This window comes from Loxodonta africana, chromosome 7 (genome assembly GCF_030014295.1).
Source record: "Loxodonta africana isolate mLoxAfr1 chromosome 7, mLoxAfr1.hap2, whole genome shotgun sequence".
NCBI lineage: Eukaryota > Metazoa > Chordata > Mammalia > Proboscidea > Elephantidae > Loxodonta > Loxodonta africana.
Window position 1 is genome coordinate 108,335,932 of NC_087348.1, and position 20,674 is coordinate 108,356,605.

General features: G+C 40.3%; 1 protein-coding gene across 1 annotated transcript; it reads left to right on the forward strand.

Moving 5' to 3' along the window:
• The first annotated feature begins 983 nt into the window (after positions 1-983).
• Positions 984-7,107, forward strand: LOC100668799 (tripartite motif-containing protein 77-like). Its single transcript, XM_064288818.1, has 4 exons — positions 984-4,461; positions 4,939-4,961; positions 5,544-5,641; positions 6,086-7,107. Exons 1-4 carry the CDS (start codon positions 4,210-4,212, stop codon positions 6,592-6,594), a joined length of 882 nt encoding a protein of 293 aa, XP_064144888.1. The 5' UTR covers positions 984-4,209; the 3' UTR covers positions 6,595-7,107.
• The last annotated feature ends 13,567 nt before the right edge of the window (positions 7,108-20,674 follow it).

Genomic DNA, 20,674 nt, shown 5'->3' on the forward strand with positions numbered 1-20,674 from the left:
TATTTAGTGCCCCCAGGACATTGTCAAAGACCCAGTTTCTTTCAATTCTCTGTTATCATCAGGGTGTTTGCTTTTGACTCTAGGCTTGTGAACATTGTGTCACAAAATGTCAGTTCCAGGCATCATATACAAACACCGTCCAGAGCCAGTTGTCTCTGGACAGAGTTTCTTTTTAGAAGCAAGGAAACCTCTTGTAGAATTCTCCTAATAGTCATCCTTCCATATCGTACTGCAGAAAACAGACTCAAATGACCCTTATAACCAATCACTGACAGAAGGACCGTTACGATTATGTTACATAAAATAGGACCCACTCTCTGTTGGTGGGAACTAGAAGTGAATTACCGATTCCCATGTCCATTTAGAGTAGACGACATAAATAAACAAAAATGGAATTTTACTAGGGATCTGGAACCATGGTGGTAAAGACCATGGTTGAAAAATTAGCTTTAGCTGAAGATCATGAAGAATCTCTGTTCCCCAGCATCTGTTTTCTGCCTTATATAACATATTAATACTAATTTCACACTCAGGAGTATTGTTGAGAATTTTGACAAAGCACTTCTTTAAAAAAACATTAGAAAATAATTTTCTGTCTTTTTTTTTTCTTTTCTCTCCTCAGAAACAAGTATTCAAACTTCCTCCAGAATGAATTCTTCTGCTCCATCTGCATGAGGTATTTCATAGATCCAGTCACCATAGGCTGCGGGCACAGCTTTTGCAGGCCCTGTCTCTGTATCCGCTGGGAGGAAGCCCCAAATCCTCCTTGCTGCCCCGTGTGCATGGAATCATCATATGAAATGAACTTTAAAACCAACATAGTTTTGAAGACACAAGTGTTCCTCGCCAGAAGAGCAAGACTCTCCTACTTACCAAGTTCTGCACAACAGATGTGTGGGATACACATGAAAACAAAGAACTTCTTCTGTGAAGTTGTCAAAGACGTACTCTGCTTGCTCTGCTGCAAGTCTAAGGAGCACAAGGCTCACAGACACTGTTCCATTGATTGGACTGCTGAGGAATACCGGGTAAGCAATGGATGTCAAAGGAGGTTGAACCTGGGGCATCCCATACCTGAGAGACTAGGAAGAAGAAAGTGAACATAATTATTAGTCATTCATGTAACATACATATTTACTGAGTTTTATATGCTAGTCACCAACCCTGGTGACATGGTGGTTAAGAGCTATGGCTGCTAACCAAAAGGTGGGCAGTTGGAATTCACCAAGCACTCCTTAGAAACACTATGGGGCAATTCCACTCTGTCTTATAGGGTCACTATGAGTTGGAATCGACTCGGTGGCAATGGGTTTGGTTTGGGTTTATATGTTAGTCACTAGGGATAAATCAGGAAAGAAAAATTGTCACCAATCTTATATAGCTTATATTCTTACCATTTAACATCTTACAACTAGTGTTAATAATGATGATGATGTTGGTGGTGGTTGGAATTACGATAATCCATTGTAAGACTGAGGTGAACAAATCCTTAAATTCCATTTATCGTTATTAGTAACTCTAACCATGATTGCCAACAGCCTAATCTAATGAAATCCATTTAGAAACACTGGTTTATAGCTAAAAACTACAAGAGAAGGAAGCAAGAACTAGCATCAGACAACTAAATCTGAAGGAAGATTCAGTTAGGAAAATTGGTCAGGGGACATAAAATTTGAGGGCCAGATATCTCAGTGGTAGAAGACCCTTAACACGATAAGATCTTTATTCTACTGTTAGAAAAAAGTTTCCAAGATTTGACAATTAAGCAGTGAAAATGCAGCAGCTCCTCTGAGCTCTTCAGTGCTCATTTACTTCACATTTCTGCCCCTCTCCATCAGTGGATCCAATATCTTCAATATTAGCTTCTTTAATGCCCACCTTCATGGTTTTTTTTGCAGCAAAAGCTCCTCAAACAAATGAGGGCTGTATGGGAAAAGACACAAGGAAATCAGAGAAATCTTAACAGAGAAACCAGCAAAATCAGAACTTGGGAGGTAAGTAAGGGACTCTTTCCCTCAGAAACATCTTAGGACACATTGTATTTATACAGTAAAAAATTGAGCTAAAATCATAATATCTGTTGGCTTCTAAGAGGTTAGAAACAGAGGCAGGTACCTATCTGGTAGAGAGAATGAAATTGAACATGTCTCAAACTAAAGGTATTTTCCTGCCCCAAACTTGCCTTTCCTTCTCTATTGTAAAGGCCCTGAGTTCTGATGTGAAATTTGAATGTGACTTATTTATGAGAAATATAGTAACATAAGCATGCCGGGTGAATGGAATTGGACGTGGAATGAACCAGACTCAAGGAGACAGAAAAAAAGGAGACAGACTGCTTGCTTATTGGGGAGCCTTAAGTTTAATATGACAGGAGTGTATAAAGAGAGAGGATCAATCGAGTCCCATATTAAGAGACAAAGATAAGTTCATGCCATATACTGCATGTTCACCTAGCATATACTAATAAGTTCAAGTATATTCTGAGTACAAATGAAAGCCTCTGAAGGATTTTAAATAAACAAATATGATCATGATTATTTTTTGTAAAGTTCATTCAGTCTGCAGTTTAGAGAGACAGGGTTGGAAAATTTCAAAATGTAAGCCAAGAAAGCAAGTAGAAGTAGTTGCAAGAATCCTTATAGAAAAGATCAGAAATAAATTGATCACCAACAATGGGAAGTGAAAGGATTCAAGAGAGATTCTTGATAGGGAATACCAGAAAATAGAGATTTGTTTGAGGTACAATGTTAAAAGGGTAAAATCAAGAATGAGAGACGTATTTGGCTTTGAAACTGAGGCAACCTGAGGTTAGTAATGGAGGAGGTGAAGTTGGGTTGGATTTGGTGGGATAATAAATTTAGGTTGAGACGTGTTAGCTTTTAAGATTTTGTGAGCTATCCAAGTTGAAATATGTAGTAAGCAATTGGATGAGAATGACTGAGTCTGGACCGGGATATTTCACTATCATCAGCATATTCTAGGTTTTGGAGTAGATGAGAGCACACGATGAGAATTTTTAGAGAGAAAAAAATTTTCAGGTGGAAGAAAAAAAATAACTTGAGGACTCCCTGTGCTGATGTGTCCGGCTAGGAAAGGGGCACTGGTAAAAGTGGACTGATAGAGGAAAACCACCAAAGGATTTGTTCGAAGACTAGTTACATGGGTTTTATACAAGGAAGGGTTGGTAAACTGTAAGGAAAGCCTTAGTAATATGGAAATAAATGTTTGGATTCAACAAAGGAGGATCTTGATGAGATGAAAAGTCTGGTTTCAGTAAAGTGTTGGGAATGGAAGAGAGATTTCATTGAACTGATGAAAGATCCAGAGTTTCACAAATAAGCACAGTAAATATACACATGTGGTCAATATTAGACGTTTTGATTTGTTTCAAGACAATCGGCGTAAATAAAGCATATTTGAAAAGTTGAGAGGAAAGTAAGGAAACAAACTGAACATAAGACGGAGGGAATGAATACTGAAAGGGGGTTGTCTGTTGAACAATGCCTCTAAGGACCCTATGGAAGTTGGCTAAGTGGCATGCGTGACCTTGGATAAAAAGAGCAAATTGAACACATAGAGATAGACAAGGTTCTGGGTAGTATGCAATTTGTGGACCTGGTGGTAAAATTTTTAGAAAGGTTACATCTTATCCTATGATATAATATTGGCTATTCTTGAAAGTGAAGAGTTACTCTACAGAGTATGTGAGGATAAAGGAGACTAGAAACTCTTAGTAGTAAGTAGGTTTTAGTATGTTACATGTTTAGGAGCCCTGGTGGCACAATGGTTAAACTCTGACGTGCTAACCAACAGGATGAAGGTTTGCACTCACCAGCTGCTCCACTGGAAAAAGATGTGGCAATTTGCTTCTGTAAAGATCACAGCCTTGAAAGTACTATGGGCAGTTCTACTCTGCCTCATAGGGTCTCAGTGAGTCAGAATAGACTCAATGGCACACAGTAACAACAGTATATTATATAAGACAATTAAGCATAAAACCAAAAATTCCTTTTTTAAAAGAAAATGTGGACATTTGAGGGAAGTGGTTGGAGATATTACTATTGTTGAAATTAAAGAAATAATTAAGTGGAAGAAAAGAAAAAAAGCAAAAGAAACCCCCAAATTTTTGGTTTAATAAACATAGCAAATTGACAGAAGACAAAACTGTAGTTTAGAAGACATGGACGAAGACAACCTAGTAAATATTCCATGTATTCACTACCAATTCAGGGTTATGTGAATCTACGCAGGAAGATGATCCATGCTGAATATCGAAAAGTGCATTTATTGCTCTATGAAGAAGAGCAAAAATATTTAGAGAGGCTAGAAAAGGAAAGCAAAGAGATTTTTCAACAACTCCAGGAAAGTGAAAACACTATGGCCCTGAAGGGGAAACTCCTAAGGGGAATGTATGAGGAGCTGAAGGAAATGTGCCATAAACCAGACATGGAACTGCTCCAGGTAAGGACAAAGGAAGGGGAGTCAAGGCACTGCTTGGAAATGATGTCTGCATTCTCTTTGTCTTCCATCATTGGCTTGGAATCTGCTCTCTGATGACACGATAAGGATACTGTCTATCCAGGTAATACTGCAGATCAAGGGTCAATCTTGCCTCATTCAGAAGCAGTGAAGCTTTGTAAAAAAAGTAGGCATTACCACCCCAGAGAAAGTACTCTTCTAAAAATTCTCCTAATATGCATTCAATGACTGAAAAACTACAACGGAGAGCCTTATTTTAATACATTTACATTTGTATCTTGATTTGACAGTATTAACAAATTTGGGAATCTATACAATATATTTTCTTATTCTGTTTCCATGTCTTTGATAAACACTGCCATCATGTTTGGGTTACCCTATGCGTTGGATTAGGGTTTTATGTGAGAACACTATGAATCTTGTTAAATAAATACTAAAACTTTCTTTATTCTTTTGCAGCATTTCACAGACCTGATGAAAAGGTAAGGTTGCACCTATATTTTAGTTGTAAGAATTGTGACAGTGATTATACTGAGCGGGAGCATAATTTATTTATTATAATAATATAATCTCAGAGTCTACTTATCTTTCTCAAAAGGTAGAGAAGGCTTGGTTGTCTAGCCTAAGAAGAAGCGGGGTGGTGGTGTTAATTGCAGGTGTCTACATAGAAGTTGTATGTTGACAATTCCATTGCTGCTTATGATTTTCACAAGTATGAACACATGTCAGGGGTGACTGGTGTGGATTAAAAACCACAGCGGTCTTGTGCAGTATGTCTTCCTGGTCATCAGGTCATTTTTCACACCCAACCCCTGTAGTTGGGAGGAAGTAACCAGACACAGTCATGACTGAGATGTAATTGTATACCAGGACTGAATGGCAGATTCGATTTTAGTGGGATTAGATCTTATTTTCAGAAAATAAATTGCCATTTGCAGCATCTCCCCCATTCAGGGAACATAATTGTGAGGATCCTGAGGGAGCATCTTTAGTGGAACACTGACATAATCACTGGGATGAAAACTCTGGGCCCAGTAACAGTAACTGAGTCTTCTTCTTTGCAGGAGTGAGCTGGTGCAGCTGCACGTGCCCCAGCCACTGAACCCAGACATCAGTTTGTGGCCCATCACTGGATTGATAAACAGGCTCACTCGTTTCCAAGGTAACAGACAGCCCTTTGGTGCAATAGCACCTCCGGGTCCTTTTTCTCCATTACTGCATCTATGTTTTCATTTCAGGAAACTTTTAGAATCAAAATTTCCATTTTAGAAAAAGCTAAATAAAATCTGAGGAAAAGCCAAATATGATACGTTCTAATAAGCTGGAAACCCTCGTGGTGTAGTGGTTAAGTGCTACAGCTGCTAATCAAAGGGTCAGCAGTTCAAATCTGCCAGGCGCTCCTTGGAAACTCTGTGGGGGAGTTCTATTCTGTCCTATAGGGTCGCTATGAGTCGGAATCGATTCCACAGCACTGTGTTACTGGGGTATCTACACAGTAATCAATCATAATCATCCAAATGAAATATGCCACCAAAAGTAAGACACTGTGTAAAGCCCCTTTCCTTCAGGACTTGGTAACTGTTTTTTTTTGTTTTTCTTTCTGCAGTGTATATTTCGTTGGACCATGAAATAGTCACTTGCCATGTTCCCGTGTTTGAAGATCTGAGACGTGTGCTCTTTAGTGGTGATCATCTTGATGTGGACCACAATTCAACAAGATCTAATAGTTTTCTTGCCTGGGGAGCCCAGACCTTTATATCCGGCAAATATTACTGGGAGGTGGATGTGGGGCACTGTTGGAACTGGGTTATTGGACTTTGTAATGATTCTTGGACAATGAGGAATGACATGCTGCTTAGCTCCAAGGGAATTTTTCTACTTTTTTGTGTCAAAGAGAACAATCAGTACAGTCTCTTTACCTCATCCCCACTCTTACCTCAGTATGTAGAAAGACCTCTAGGCCACGTAGGGGTGTTTCTGGATTATGAACTCGGTGTAGTGAGCTTTGTTAATGTGAATAATGGTACCCTCATTTGTAGTTTGCTTTCATGTTCCTTCTCTTCCCCTCTCAGGCCTTTCCTTTGCTGTGGACCCCTAGGATCACGGACAGTTTAGAAACTTGCCCATGTCTGAGAATGCTAATACCTGAGACCCTTTCCTGGTGCCGACTTGCTTATCTTTAACCTCATTTACATTTATTATTAGACTACTGGTTGTATTATTCTTAAAAGTGTGATAATGTTAAGTGCAGGAATTTGATTTGATTTTCTTTAAATAAAAACAATTCTCCTGAAATACTGTGCAATCTTTATGCTGTGTCTATCATTTGATTTCTAAGCCAGCTGAACGTAAAAGAATACCTGGCTGTTTGATCCATTTTTTTAATGGGTTAATGCAAGAGCACAGAGCTTTCTTAGTACTGACATTGTCACAGTTATCTTAAACCACATAATTACTAGAATAAACAGTAAAACTTACTCTTTGCTTTGAAAAATACAGAATATTCAACAGCCAAGGTCCATTTTAATTAGGTACAAAAATCCCAACCCAATTGCAGTTTTGACTCTTTCTCATCCCATAAAAAAGTGACTACCTGACACCCTCTCTCCTCCCACTTCTCTCAATGAGAAAGCTTCATTTGCTACAGGTAGGAATCCCTCTTTTCATTCTAGGGCCTCTCATAGCTGCCTCCAAGTCAGTGCTAACTCACTAAACTGAAATGTTTTGGTCTCTTTGGCCTTCAGTAAAGTGTAAGCCCCTCCAGGCCAGATATAATATTCTCTACTATTTATCTTTGAATCTCCAGCCTCCTTTGCCCTGCTGCCCATGAGACAATAGTTTATAAAATGGTGTATTGGTTGATTAAGTATAAAATATTTGTCGCCTGAAGTATACTGTGAACACTGGTATGTAATGAATTTGGCAATATGGAAATATATTATTGTAAAGCAGACCCATAGATTAACAATTTCTAAAGCCAGTGTCTTTCCCCAGCACTGAGAAACACCAGGAGAAACTCGAGTGCCACAATTTCCACCCAAAGGGATTCTCATTCCCACCTTTCCTGGCCCAGCTGCTCTTTCATCTAAACGCTGAGGGCAGCCCAGGCTTGGGTCCCTGGGAATGCTAGCACTGGAGCTGAAGGGTGCAGACTCAGAGTCTCAGGGTGAAGGGGAGCAGTTTGGGGGCCACGCCGCCGCCCCTTTGCCTTCAGCACTCATCGAGCAACACCCACCCTGTGGGCCTGGTCTCCCTCCGCGCGTTCCCCGCGGGAGGCGCTGGGTGAAGCAGCCCGCCTGGGCCTCAGGGTCTTAGAGGCGAGCTCTGGAGGTGGGCACGGGGGACTGTTAAGGTTTAGGCTCCAGGGCAGCCACGGGCCTGAGCAGGGAGCGCCTGGATCTCGGCCACAAAACTCCGCCAGGTCACCGTGTGACCCAGGGTCACCGTCTGACCCAGGGTCTCCGCAGGTTTCCCGCATCTGAGTCCAGGCACAGACGCCGCAGGCAGGTCACGTACCTTTGCGAACACCCGGACCACCACCTTCCAGCACCACCATCTCCTTCAAGAGCCTCCAGGACCCCTTGGCACCGCCAGTCGCTCCGGACAGGACTGTAAATTCCTAGAAAGCTGCTCATTTCACGCCCTAAAGTCTCCCCGGGAAACCTTCCTGGCTGAGGGACCCGAAGGCCTTTCCTTGGACCCTCCTGAGATCAAGTCCTTGAGAGTGAGGAGCCCGCAGCGAACCCCACGTTCCTGAGAGCCTGAGTCTGAAGCATTGCAGTCCTGGAGAACCCCTTCATTGCCCCCAGGCTGGGACCACAGATAATGCCTTCCCACTGCTGCCCTGCCGCCTGGATGAAAACGCGCGATTTCTCCAGAGGCGGAGCTTGCTCCAAGCTGGAGAGAAGGTCTTCTGTACCTACCTAGCCTGAGAGCTGGTTTTGTTGGTGCCAGAGCCATCTAGGGTAGCTGGATGCTGGGGCATATCCACACATCCAAAAAATCCATAATTCAGTCATATTTATGTACTCTTTTGTAAAGCTAACACCTTATTTAAGAGTTTTATTAATTTAGGCTTTTCCTAATAATATACTATTTTTAGATACATTCAGATAACTACAAGTTGGAAACTCATTTTGAAATAAAATTTTTAGATGGAAGGGGAAATCAATTCTGAAAGGTAAGTATGAAGCCTGATATTGTCGGATATTATTTGTCCAAATAAGTCATCAATTCAATCAAGGTATACTTAGGACCAATTTGAATTTGGTCAAATTGTTTTTAACCATATCTCCTGGGTATTTTTTGTTTTCTATCCCATCTCTCTGAACCCCAGACTTAAATCATCTAGGATGCCAGACATGTATGCCTCTACTTCTCCTTTTCCCAAACCATTCACAATAATCATTCACGTTTTAATACCAAATGACACATTCAGCTTTAAAAATTATCAGGACTGAGGGATTTAAACAGCCATCTGGAAGTGAAATTATATCAGATCCTAGACCATAGCAAAGAAAAGGCTAAAAAAAAAACTATTAGAAACACTAAACAAAGAACAAACACATCCAAATTAGCAGGTAGAAATTTTAGGTTTGAAATATATAATATTTAAAATAAGGAAAACAATATGTGGAAAGAATGTAAAACAGATGCAGGGACAGAATGAATTAGCGCATTGAAAAACCTGAATGAAAATTTTCCTTAGGCAATCAGGAAAGAACATAGATGTTTTTTAACTTACACAAGAAAAAGGTTAAAAGATGTGGAAGATAGTGTGAAGAGTGCCAACATCTAAAAAGTAGTACTAGGACCAAAAAAGAGTAGGTAGGTGAGAGGAAATACGGGCAGATATGTGTAGAAGTATGGGCAAAAAAAATCCCAGAGTGAAAGATGAAAGACTTCAGATGCAATGGCCTATAAGGTACAAAATGGAAGAAAAAAGGAAAAACGTACATCTAAACTCCATATCTAAACATCTTGTGGTGAACTTTAACAATATTAAAGACAACAAGCATGTATACAAACTCTCAGAGAAAAAGAGAAGATTGCCTCAAAGGAACAACAATTAGACTAGCCTAAGACCTTGACCTTGTTAAAGTAATGCTGGATACAAGAGAAAACTCGGATAATGTTTAAATTACTAAAAGAAAATAAGTTTAAGCATGAAATTCTGTACACAAATTATGATTTAAATATGAGGGCATAATAAAGCTTTTATCAATTACGCCCCCCCCCAAAAAAAAACCCCCACTACAGTTGAGTTGATTCCCACTCATAGCAACCCTCGAGGACAGAGTAGAACAGCCCCATAGGGTTTCCAAAGGCTGCAATCTATGAACGTAGACGGCCACATCTTTCTCCTGCAGAGTGCCTGGTGGGTTAAATTCGCCAGCCTTTCAGTTAGCAGCTAAGCACTTAACCACTGTGCGCTACCAGGGCTTCTGTTTATCAAGCATACTAGATAAAAAAGTTTTGCCAGGCAAAGATACATTTCAATAACAATTTTAAGGTTCTCAAATATCAGTTCTGAAATAACAAAATCCATAGGATTCTACAAAAATATGAGAAACAGGGATGACCAATGCCTTCACAAAGTTCATTGTCGTCTAAAAAAAAAAAAAAAAGCTAAGATCAAAGCAAAGAAAAAGAATATATGTATGTGTATATATTTTTTATATATATATATATATGGTGGAAACCCTGGTGGCATAGTGGTTAAGTGCTACGGCTGCTAACCAAGAGGTCAGCAGTTCGAATCCGCCAGGTCCTCCTCGGGAACTCTATGGGGCAGTTCTGCTCTGTTCTATAGGGTCACTATGAGTCAGAATCGACTCATCGGCAGTGGGTTTGGCTTGGTTTGGGTTTTTTATATACATATATATATACATATACATACATTTGTATACACATATGCGTGTATATACAAATGTATGTATATACTCAAAATTTACATTTTTGACAATATTAACACAACAAAGTTGTAGAAAGGGGAAACACAATTGAAAGCTTGCTTGTCTTGCTTGGGGGATGATATCACTATCACTTTAAAAAAATGATGTAAAGATTAACTTTCAAAATTAAGACAGTAAAATGAGACCATACACATATGTCAACAATTGGAATTAATATAAACTCATGCAATTTACCAGGTTTTTTTTTTTCATATTTGACTAAAGAAGAATAAACAGCAATCTATTTTTATAAGAGACACTAGTTTGTTATGTGTGGATCATAACAAATTATGGATAACATTGCGAAGAATGGTAAATCCAGATCACTTAATTGTGCTCATGAGGAATCTGTACGTAGATCAAGAGGCAGTTGTTGGAACAGAACATGGGGATGCCACGAGATTTAAAGTCAGGAAAGATGTGCGTCAGGGTTGTATCCTTTCACCATACTTATTCAATTTGTATGCTGGGCAAATAATCCAAGAAGCTGGACTCTATGAAGAAGAATGGGAAATTAGGATTGGAGGAACACTCCTTAACAACCTGCATTAAAAAGATGACACAACCTTGCTTGCTGAAAGTGAAAAGGACTTGAAGCACGTACTAATGAGGCTCAAAGACCACAGTTTTCAGTATGGATTACACACCTCAACATAAAAACAAAAATCCTCACAACTGGGCCAATAAATGGAGAAAAAGATTAAAGTTATCAAGGATTTCATTTTACTTGGATGTACAATCAACACCCATGAAAGCAGCAGTCAAGAAAAGAAACTACACATTGCACTTGGCAAATCTGCTGCAAAAGACCGCTTTAAAGTGTTAAAAACCAAAGACATCACTTTAAAGGCTAAGGTGTGCCTGACCCCAGCCCTGGTGTTTTCAATTGACTCATTTGCACTCAAAAGCTGGGCAATGAATAAGGAAGACCAAAGAAGAATCGACACTTTGAATTAGGGTGTTGGTGAAGAATATTGAATATACCATGGACTGTGAAAGGAATGAACAAATCTTTCTTGGAAGAAGTACAGCCAGAATGCTCCTTAGAAGCAAGGATAGTGAGATTTCATCTCACATACTTCGGATATGTTTTCAGGAGGGACTAGTCCCTGTAGAAGGACATCATTCTTGGTAAAATAAAGGGTCAGTGAAAAAGAGGAAGACCCTCAATGAGATGGATTGACACAGTGGCCGAAACAATGGGCTCAAGCATAACAAAAATCAGGAGGGTGGCACAGGACTGGGTTATGTTTCATTCAGTTGTCGCTATGAGTCAAAACCGACCTGACGGCACCTAACAACAACCAGGTTTTTTTTGTGTTTTGTTTTTATCTGGATGAACATATAAGGCAGTAAAAGATAAGATCATCAGTAGAAGACTTGCTTATAAGAACATAAGTATTCCAGCAAATAAGTGATACTATAAAAGAAAAATGTATCAAATTGGTTTGTTATATAGTCAAGTCACCTTTTTCTTCAGAAAGGATACCATTTTTAATATCTGCAGAACTACAGATAAGTGGTGCAGTGGTTAAGTGCTGGTCAGCTAACTGAAAGGTCAAATGTTAGAGCCCAGCAGCCACTCCTCCAGAGAAAGATGTGGCAGTCTGCTCCCATAAAGATATACAGCCTTGGAAACCCTATGGGGCAGTTCTACTCTGTCCTACAGGGTCATTATGAGTTGGAATCAAGGGCAATAGGTTTTGTTTTATTTTGTTTTCTGATTTAAGGATAGGATGCTGTAGGAAAAAATAGCCTCCACACTCTGTTCTTATCTGGTGTTTGAAGAATGTTACCACAAATTTATTGAGAAGTGACATCAAATTAGTGGCGTTTTTGCTGAGGTCCTGCTTCACTTGATGTGGGAAACTTCCCTACAGCTATGTAGAAATTGTGTTGATCTTCCAGGGGCAAGGCTAGTAATATCGCACAAATTTCCTATAAGCATCCTTTTTGTTTTTGACTCTTGCAGGCTGCTCCCTTTCAATTAATGTGATTTATCTTCCAAATAGCATTATGGTAATACAGTGTTGGTTGTGGCTGTTCCCTAAACTCTTTGGAGATGGACTACTTACAAACGAGGGTGAATCGTACAAATTGACTCAAAGGCAAACTGACTGGGCTCTTTTGGGGAGTGGGGAGGACGGGATAAAGAAACACATGAGTGTATGGATGATCTTTGCCCCGATTAGGTTGTAGGAAACAATTGCTACTCATCTTTCCAATAGCAACTACATTTCCCTTCTTTTCCAGATTTCTGTATATTTCTGCCCTTCTTTTCACGAAGTTCTCTCCTTTCTGATTTTCTCAGGTGAGTGAACTAGGAATTTAAGATCCCGTTTTCCAACATCCTGACACGCTTTTCTTCTTGGGTGAGTCTCATGGAATAGGTTGGAACCCTGGACGAGTTCGGGGTTCTGGGCTACCGACGGCCCACTTACTCCTCGGCTCTCCCTTGAGCCGCCCTCCTGGGGCCCGTGTGTTGGCTTCCGCACTGCCAGGTGTCGGACCGCGATGCCTCCTCCTGCCTCCAGTGCCCAAGGGCGGCGGGGCGAGGGCATCATGGTACCTCTAACCCGCGTGCCCCCTGCTGCAGGCACCCAGGGTGGCCGCGACTTTAAAGTGAGCTTGCCCCGTTCCTCCTCGAGGCTCCGTGCCCCTCGTCGGGCGTCCTCCCCGCAGGGTTTTTAGAAAAGCCTGGTGGAGTAGTGGTTAAGGGCTCCCCCGCCTATCCAAAAGGTCGGCGGTTCGAATCCACCAGGCGCTGCTTGGAAACTCGATGGAAGAGTTCTACCCTGTCCTATAGGGTCGCTATGAGTCAGAATCTGCTCCACCGCAATGGGTTTTTGTTTTTGTTTTGTTTCTTTCCAACATGGGCAATTCGGTAGATTTCAGAGCCCCCTTAACTTTGAAATGTTCAGGAGTCTCAAAGACGATTATGTACTAGGCGACTACAGTCTTCATTAAGGGAGCCTCACATTAATATCAAAGACAGGAAATTAATTCTCATCAAATTATAGAACTGAGAGGCACAAGATGTTAAAGAATCGGCAGTGGGTGGGTTTATATCCAAACATAAAATAAGCAATCAAAGAGATACGAGGAAATTTGCCCAATGGCACACATCAGGGGTTGAGTTGGAGACAGAAATACTATTTTCTGACTTGAAAGCAGTGCAGTGTCCATTATCTAATAACAGCATATTATTTCATGTAATCCTGAATCCTTGGCCACTAGGAATGACTCCCTTGGCTGTAGGCCTCACCTTGGCTGTAGTTACAACATTTTTTAAGCAAATAATGCAACTTCTTCATTTGTTTGCCACTGGCTCTCCCCCTTCCTGCCCCCAAGGTGTTATCATTAGTGGAGCTATGCCAGAAAAATTTTTTTTACGTGAAGACAAAGGATACAATGTTGGTAAAAGTGAGGACACTTGGCATCATTCCTTTTTTTATTTTGCCACACATACTATTCTTTCTACTTCATTTTTTGACTCATTTGAGTTCCCTTTGTGATCTCATTTTCCTTAGTTTGTCTTTTAATGTATGGCTTTTCCAGAATTCTATCGTTGACCGCATGCTCTTCTTTCTCACTTATGCATTCTTCCTTTTACGCTTTCATCAACGAAGTTTTAACTACACAGATACTGATGAGTTATCATTTGATTTCTCTTTCTTCCATTTGACTGTTAGCAACCTCAGCTTGGATGATACATAGGCCAAAATCAAACCAAACCCATTGCCACTGAGTTGATTCGGACTGGTAGAGACCCCATAGGACAGAGTAGAACTGCCCCATAGGGTTTCCAAGGAGCACCTGAACTGCCGACCTTTTGATTAGCAGCCAAATGCTTAACCACTGTGCCACATAGTCACTTCAAATTTTGAAAGACCCATGTGATGTCATTGTTCACTCCACACATCAAAACTTCAGGACGTCATCATCTCCCCATAATTGAAGTCTTAGTATAAAGAGTCACTTTGATACCTTGTTGCACAGTGGTTAGGAGCTTGGCTGCTAGCCAAAGTTTGAATCCACCAGCAGCTCTTTGGAAACCCTATGGGGCAGTTCTACTCTGTCCTACAGGGTCACCAGGAATCCAGATTGACTCAACTGCAACTTTTTTTTTTTAAGCAATTTATTTTTCTGTGAGTCTGTATGGAAATAGCTCCTAAATTAATGTTACTCCTGCTTCACATATATTTCAGAAATGTGTTTTTTGTATCTTGGTTTATTTTCATTTTCTCATTTCTCACCTATATTTCTACAACAGGAGGCTAAATGGCCTTTTTTACTTCACAATAGACTCTTCCCAATATGCCTTTTAGATGAATATGTTTGAAACGCAAAGCTGAACATTATCATTTGGTTACTGTGACTTTTCTCAATCATTTTAGGAATAAAATCAAACTTATTTGATGTGACATAGGAGGCCCTTTAGGAAGGCATTAATTGATTCTCATTCCAAACTGTCTTCAGTCTCATCTCGTTGCTCACTCAATCTCTGTGATCCAATATTACCTAATTGCTTATAATTTCTCCCCAGACTTCACCATTCTATCCTACCTCATTCATTGCACTTGTGAGCCTCTGTCTGGAAAGCCTACCCCTCCTGGGAGAAATGTAGGTGTGCTTTAAAGCTCAGGGACAGCACTATCTCCACTGGGGCCAACACTGTGTCATCAGCCCGTCTTCTGGGTTTCCCTACTCCCTGTGATCCTTTGGATTACATCATTGCAGCGTGAACTAGACGCTCCCTCAAGTGGCTATTATTGACACTACAGCAGTCATTTCAAAGAACGTATCTTTGTTATTGGAAACTCCAGTGGCGTAAAGGTTAAGAGCTATAGCTGTAACCAAAAGGTTGGCAGTTCAGATCCACCAGGTGCTCCTTGGAAACTCTATGGGGCAGTTCTAATCTGTCCTATAGAGTCTCTACGAGTAGGAATTGACTTGATGCAGTGGGTTTGGTTTTGGTTTGGATCTTTGTTATCTGTTGTCACTAGGTATCCTACCCAGGCGGGGAAATGACAAGTGCAGAACTCCAGAGGACAGTGATAACCAAACTTGTCAGCACATTGTAATCATTTGTAGAATTTCAAAATGTACAGATGCCTATGCCCCATTCCTGGGGATTGTGCATTAATTGGTTTGGAGTGTGGTCATGGTTTGGGGTGTTTAAAAGATCTCTAGGTGATTGCAATGTGGAGATGAGTTGCCTGGAAATCCTGGGCATTTGCTAGGGAACCATGATTTTTAGGCTAGTTCTGAAAAAGTCCATTTGACACATAGTCATGATACTAAAATGTGGCCCTCTTTTTAGCTTATGAGTGAAAAATAAGGGTCTGAGAGTTGCAGATAAGAAGTAGGGAATTTGTGAGAGAACATTCAACAGCATGGAAAAACAGGCAGCTGAACATCCATAACCCAGAAGCATCCCTAAGTTGTTTAGCTCTATTTGCGTGTGATAGAATGATTGTCATCCTTCATGTAACAGAGCAGAGAGGCTTCCCCAGGATCACCTGTCTTATCATTTCTCCTTGTCTGGACTTACTAACAAACTGCAACAACCCAATGGCAACAGTCTCACGTATGCTCTTCCCATAATGTCTGCTGTTGCAGGTAAGACCTGAGCTCCCCAGCAATGTAATCGCTGAATCCCTGGGAATTGATACGACACAGGGTTTTATGGCTCTTATGCACCTCATATTTCTCCAGATCTCATTATTCACAGATCCTGTGTTGTGAATTTGCCTACTCACTAAAATTTTCATGTAGCCCCAAAACTCACTGCTCATTTGAGGTCATTTTGCAGACTTTCTATAAGGGCAAATAGAAGTTAGAAGTTAGAAAGAGATGCTTAATTCTCCTTGTTGAAAAGGGAAGAGACTCCCCCTCCCATTTCTTAGAGCATTTACTTTAGACAGCTTGTAATTTTAAGGGGTTTTTTTTGTTTTGTTTTGTTTTTTTGCCTATATTATATGTGTGTAAATTTTTTAAATGTCAAATAAGCCTCTCAGCATTTTGACAACCCAGGACTGTTCCTCAAGGACCTGGCAGCCATCTCTTGACTCTAGGTGCAAAAATACCTTTTCCATATAGTTCCAAAATCTATGGGAAAAAGAAAGTGTCTGTACAGGCTAAGGGTCTAGGTTCTGTAGGACCTCAAATGACCAAGGGCAGGTGCCCTGTGTTGCCATCACTTTTGAAAGAAAAGAAATCTGTAGCTTCCAAAACTCGGATGCACTAGCAGTTTTGTCCTGTGTGTGTCAGGGAGGAAATGCTGTATTTGGAGCCCCTAAACCAGAACAGGAAGAGGATTTTTTTTTTTTTCAATAGGAAATGAGAAGGTGGGAGGTGGGAAGCTAATTCCTCCAGTCTCCCCACCACAGGTTCAGAGTTGGTGGCAAGGGGCAGTAGAGCTGCCAAGAGCCAGAGCCCAAGTCCTGCTGGACTACAGCGCCCTTGTATTGTGTGGTCGTATGGTTCTCAGTGGCTAGTGCAGAGGGATGAGGAACATCACTGGATCTCCAGGCTCCTGTACAACTGGGGCTCTGTCATCCTCTCTCTCTCAGACCTGGCACTCACACTCTGCCTTCGGAAGAACTTGAGGAAAGCATCTGTCCAGTACAAGTAAGCCCTATTGATCCAACTCTAACCCCCAACCCCCATTTCTGCACAACTGAGCAGGAAGATCGCCTTCCTCATGTCAGCAGAGCCCAGGAGCAGAGAAGGACCCCCAGAGGGCCTGGGTCTCTGCTATGATCTGTTTGGTTTACTATGGTTATATTGATTTACAGTGTTGCTGAGTATTATTAAATCATTAATATTTACAGAAATTGTGGTGTTGGAGAAGAATTTTGAATATACCATGGACTGCCAAAAAAAATGAACAAATCTGTCTTGGAAGAAATACAACCAGAATGCTCCTTAGCAGCAAGGATGGCAAGGCTACGTCTCATGTACTTTGGACGTGTCAGGAGGAATCAGTCCCTAGAGAAGGACATCATCCTTGGTAAAGTAGAGGCTCATCGAAAAAGAGGAAGACCCTCAAGGAGATGAATTGACACAGTGGCTGCAACTATGGGCTTAAGCATGACAACGACTGTTGTGATGGGGCACATCCAACAATTGTGAGGATGGTGCAGGACCAGGCAGTGTCTCATTCTGTTGCACACAGGGTTGCTATGAGTCGGAACCGCCTCAATGGCACCGAACAACATACAAAAATAGCTATGGAATGTGTAAATATATAAACAATGACAACTGTTCTGAAGTTTTTGTATCGCACTATTACCTTTTTAGTTTACCATCTATGTTTATAACCCTCAATGATATACAGTTTTGTAGATTTTGAACTGTATGCGAATATTATGTGTACTCTTCTGTAGTTTTCTTTTTACCTTAACATTGTTTCTTAGATGTATCTAAATTGTTCCATGCAGCTGCAGTATACATTTTCACTACACTTTATACTTCAGAGACCCTGGATGGTACAAAATGTTAAGCACTCAAATACTAGCTGAAAGATTGTCAGTTCAAAGCCACCCAGAGGTACTTTGGAAGACAAGCCTGGGGATCTGCTTATAAAAGGTCACAGCCTTGAAAACCTATGGGGCAGTTATACTCTGTATACATGGGGTCATTGTGAGTCAAAATCACCTCCACGGCAACTGACAACAACATACACTCTTCCATAGGAATATGTTTGAATGTATTTATCCGTTCAGCTACAGACGGAGTTGGGATTGATTTCAGGTGTTCCTTTATCATAATTATTTCTGTGATTTTAAATACCAAAAAACAAAGCCCATTGGCCCTGAGTTGAACTGCCCCATGGGGTTTCCCAGGAGAGGCCGGTGAAATCAAATTGCCCACTTTGGTTAGCAGCTGTAGCTTACTGTAGCTCTTAACCACTGCGCCACCACACACAAGATTGGCTTTAGATTATCCTTCTAGGAATTGCACACGACTTCAGTTTTACCAGAGACTGGTTTCTAAAAGAGTTGTGCCGCTTTACACTCCCACAGCGTGGGATAATATTTCAAGTTGTTCCACATCATCACAAAACTTAATAGCTTTTCTAATATCCATCTGATGACAGTGATTATAACTTTCATTTTTATTTCTCTGATTACTAAATACTGTTTACATGCATTTCTGCCTGTCTCTTCTACGAAGCAATTGTTCTGAGCTTTTGTTCTTTGAGGGGCTGGGAGGTTGAATGTATTTTTCTTATACATTTGAAGGCATTCTTTATGTATTCTGGACACTTATTCTTTGGTGATTACAGGTGTTACGGCATTTAACTCCCAACTTTTCGCTTCCATTATTGATGATGGAAATCCATAATTCTTGTAGTTAAATTGATCATTATTTCTCTTATTTGTGCTTTTTGTTTCTTTATCAAGAAATCACTTTCTAACATAGGGTCTAAAGGTATTCACATGGTCACTTTTTCTAATGATGAATTTGCTTGTCACGTTGAATTTGAACTCTTAATGTACCTGAAATTGATTTTTCTGAATATGAGGGAGATATCCCAGCATATGCACAGGGAAGTCTATCTCTTTTACATCCATTTGAAATGCCTTTCTACTCAGTCATAAATCAGGTATCCATACAGCAAGTGAGTCTTAGACTTTCTTTTTGAATTCTATGGGCTTATTCTCTACCCCTGCACCAATGGCTTATGGTTTCGTAATTAGGGTCTTTGACCATTGTCTCTGACACCAATATCTGGGAAGAAATATTTGATATTTCACCCATGAAAGCACACTGCTATAATATTGCTGACATTCTTATCTAGTACAAAATTTACATGTATAGTTAAATACTGTGGGATCTTTTCATCATAGAATGGTATTCCCAGAGTTTTAGATACATCCATTGATAACATACCTGCAAAGGTGATGGCAATGTCCTTTCTGACTAATTCTGAAGAAAGTCAAGTAAGCTCATTAATTGAGCTATGTACCTGTGGCATACTTTCTTGACTGCTGTTTGTTCCCTGTATTTTGCAAGCTAAAGAAAAAGTTTTTCTCTGTGGATGTAATTAAATGGCTCAAGATTAAAGAGTTGATGTATCTTTCATGACAATAATCTCTAGTACAATTTTTAAACTTATTTTCTGAATCCCCCATATTCTGTTTAATATCTTACCCATTATACTATTTTTATTAAAAACAATATACTTAAACAACCACATTGGATCAAATAGTTCCCAGCTCTTGTTTGGTTCTGAGATGTAGGAAATACACTGAGCCTTGTATCCATAAATCAGATTAATTCCATGTTTCTTTGTTTACAGCTTTCATCAGGGTGGCTAATCCGCAGATTGCAGGCCCTCCCCCACTGCATAATGTTCACTATGAGTAGGAACCTATGTGATGGCAATGAGTTTGTTAAGTTTTGGTTCTGACCCAAGAACTTGCATTTCTAACAATGTTCATTGATTCTAATGTGCTGGAACCAGGACCGGACTTCAGAATCACTGGTCTATGTCACTGTTTTACTCCACATTGTCCTCAGTACTCCCTATCCCGTTGGTTTAACCTATATTTTCTAAGTCTTTTTAATAGACTGTGGCATTTCCGAACACCAACAAAATACAACCGCGATGCTATTCCATTATTCCCGGCGGCTCGGGCCTGCTTTGAACACTCTAATTTTTTCAAAGTAAAAAGTGGTTTAGTGGTTAAGTGATACAGCTGCTAACCAAAAGGTTGGCAGTTCAAATCCACCAGGCACTCCTTGGAAGCTCTCTGGGGCAGTTCCGCTCTGTCCTATAGGGTTGCTATGAGTAGGAATCGACTCAACGACAATTTTTTTTTTTTTTTTATGGCATTTACTTTTATGAATGTTCTCAATGATTAACCAGAAATCTTTTTTTTTTTTTTTTTTGGAACCATGTGTTGCAGAACTACCTTTCTTTCTATCAGTAATGAAATTCAGTGAAAATACTGCATATTGGAAATCACCAGAGCAAAGATATGGAGCAGAACCCAGTGTCAGCCCTGTTGCAAAAAAGATAAATATCTCATTCACTTATTATTCACTCAGATATTTGTTAAGTGCCTGCTATGTCTTAGACATCTTATTACCCGTTGGGAAATGGCAGTGAATATAAGAGACACTTCCTCTGTCTCATAATTCATTCAGTAAAAGAGGAAAAGGACCACATAAACTGTTCATCCAACCACAGACCTGTCCAGGTCCTGATGATTCAGGGATATTTCTCT

Coding starts and splice junctions, on each gene's coding strand:
- LOC100668799 (XM_064288818.1), top strand. CDS start 4,210: ATGTATTCACTACCAATTCAGGGTTATGTGAATCTACGCAGGAAGATG. Junction 4,462..4,938: donor CAGACATGGAACTGCTCCAG/GTAAGGACAAAG, acceptor ATTCTTTTGCAG/CATTTCACAGACCTGATGAA. Junction 5,642..6,085: donor CAGGCTCACTCGTTTCCAAG/GTAACAGACAGC, acceptor TTCTTTCTGCAG/TGTATATTTCGTTGGACCAT.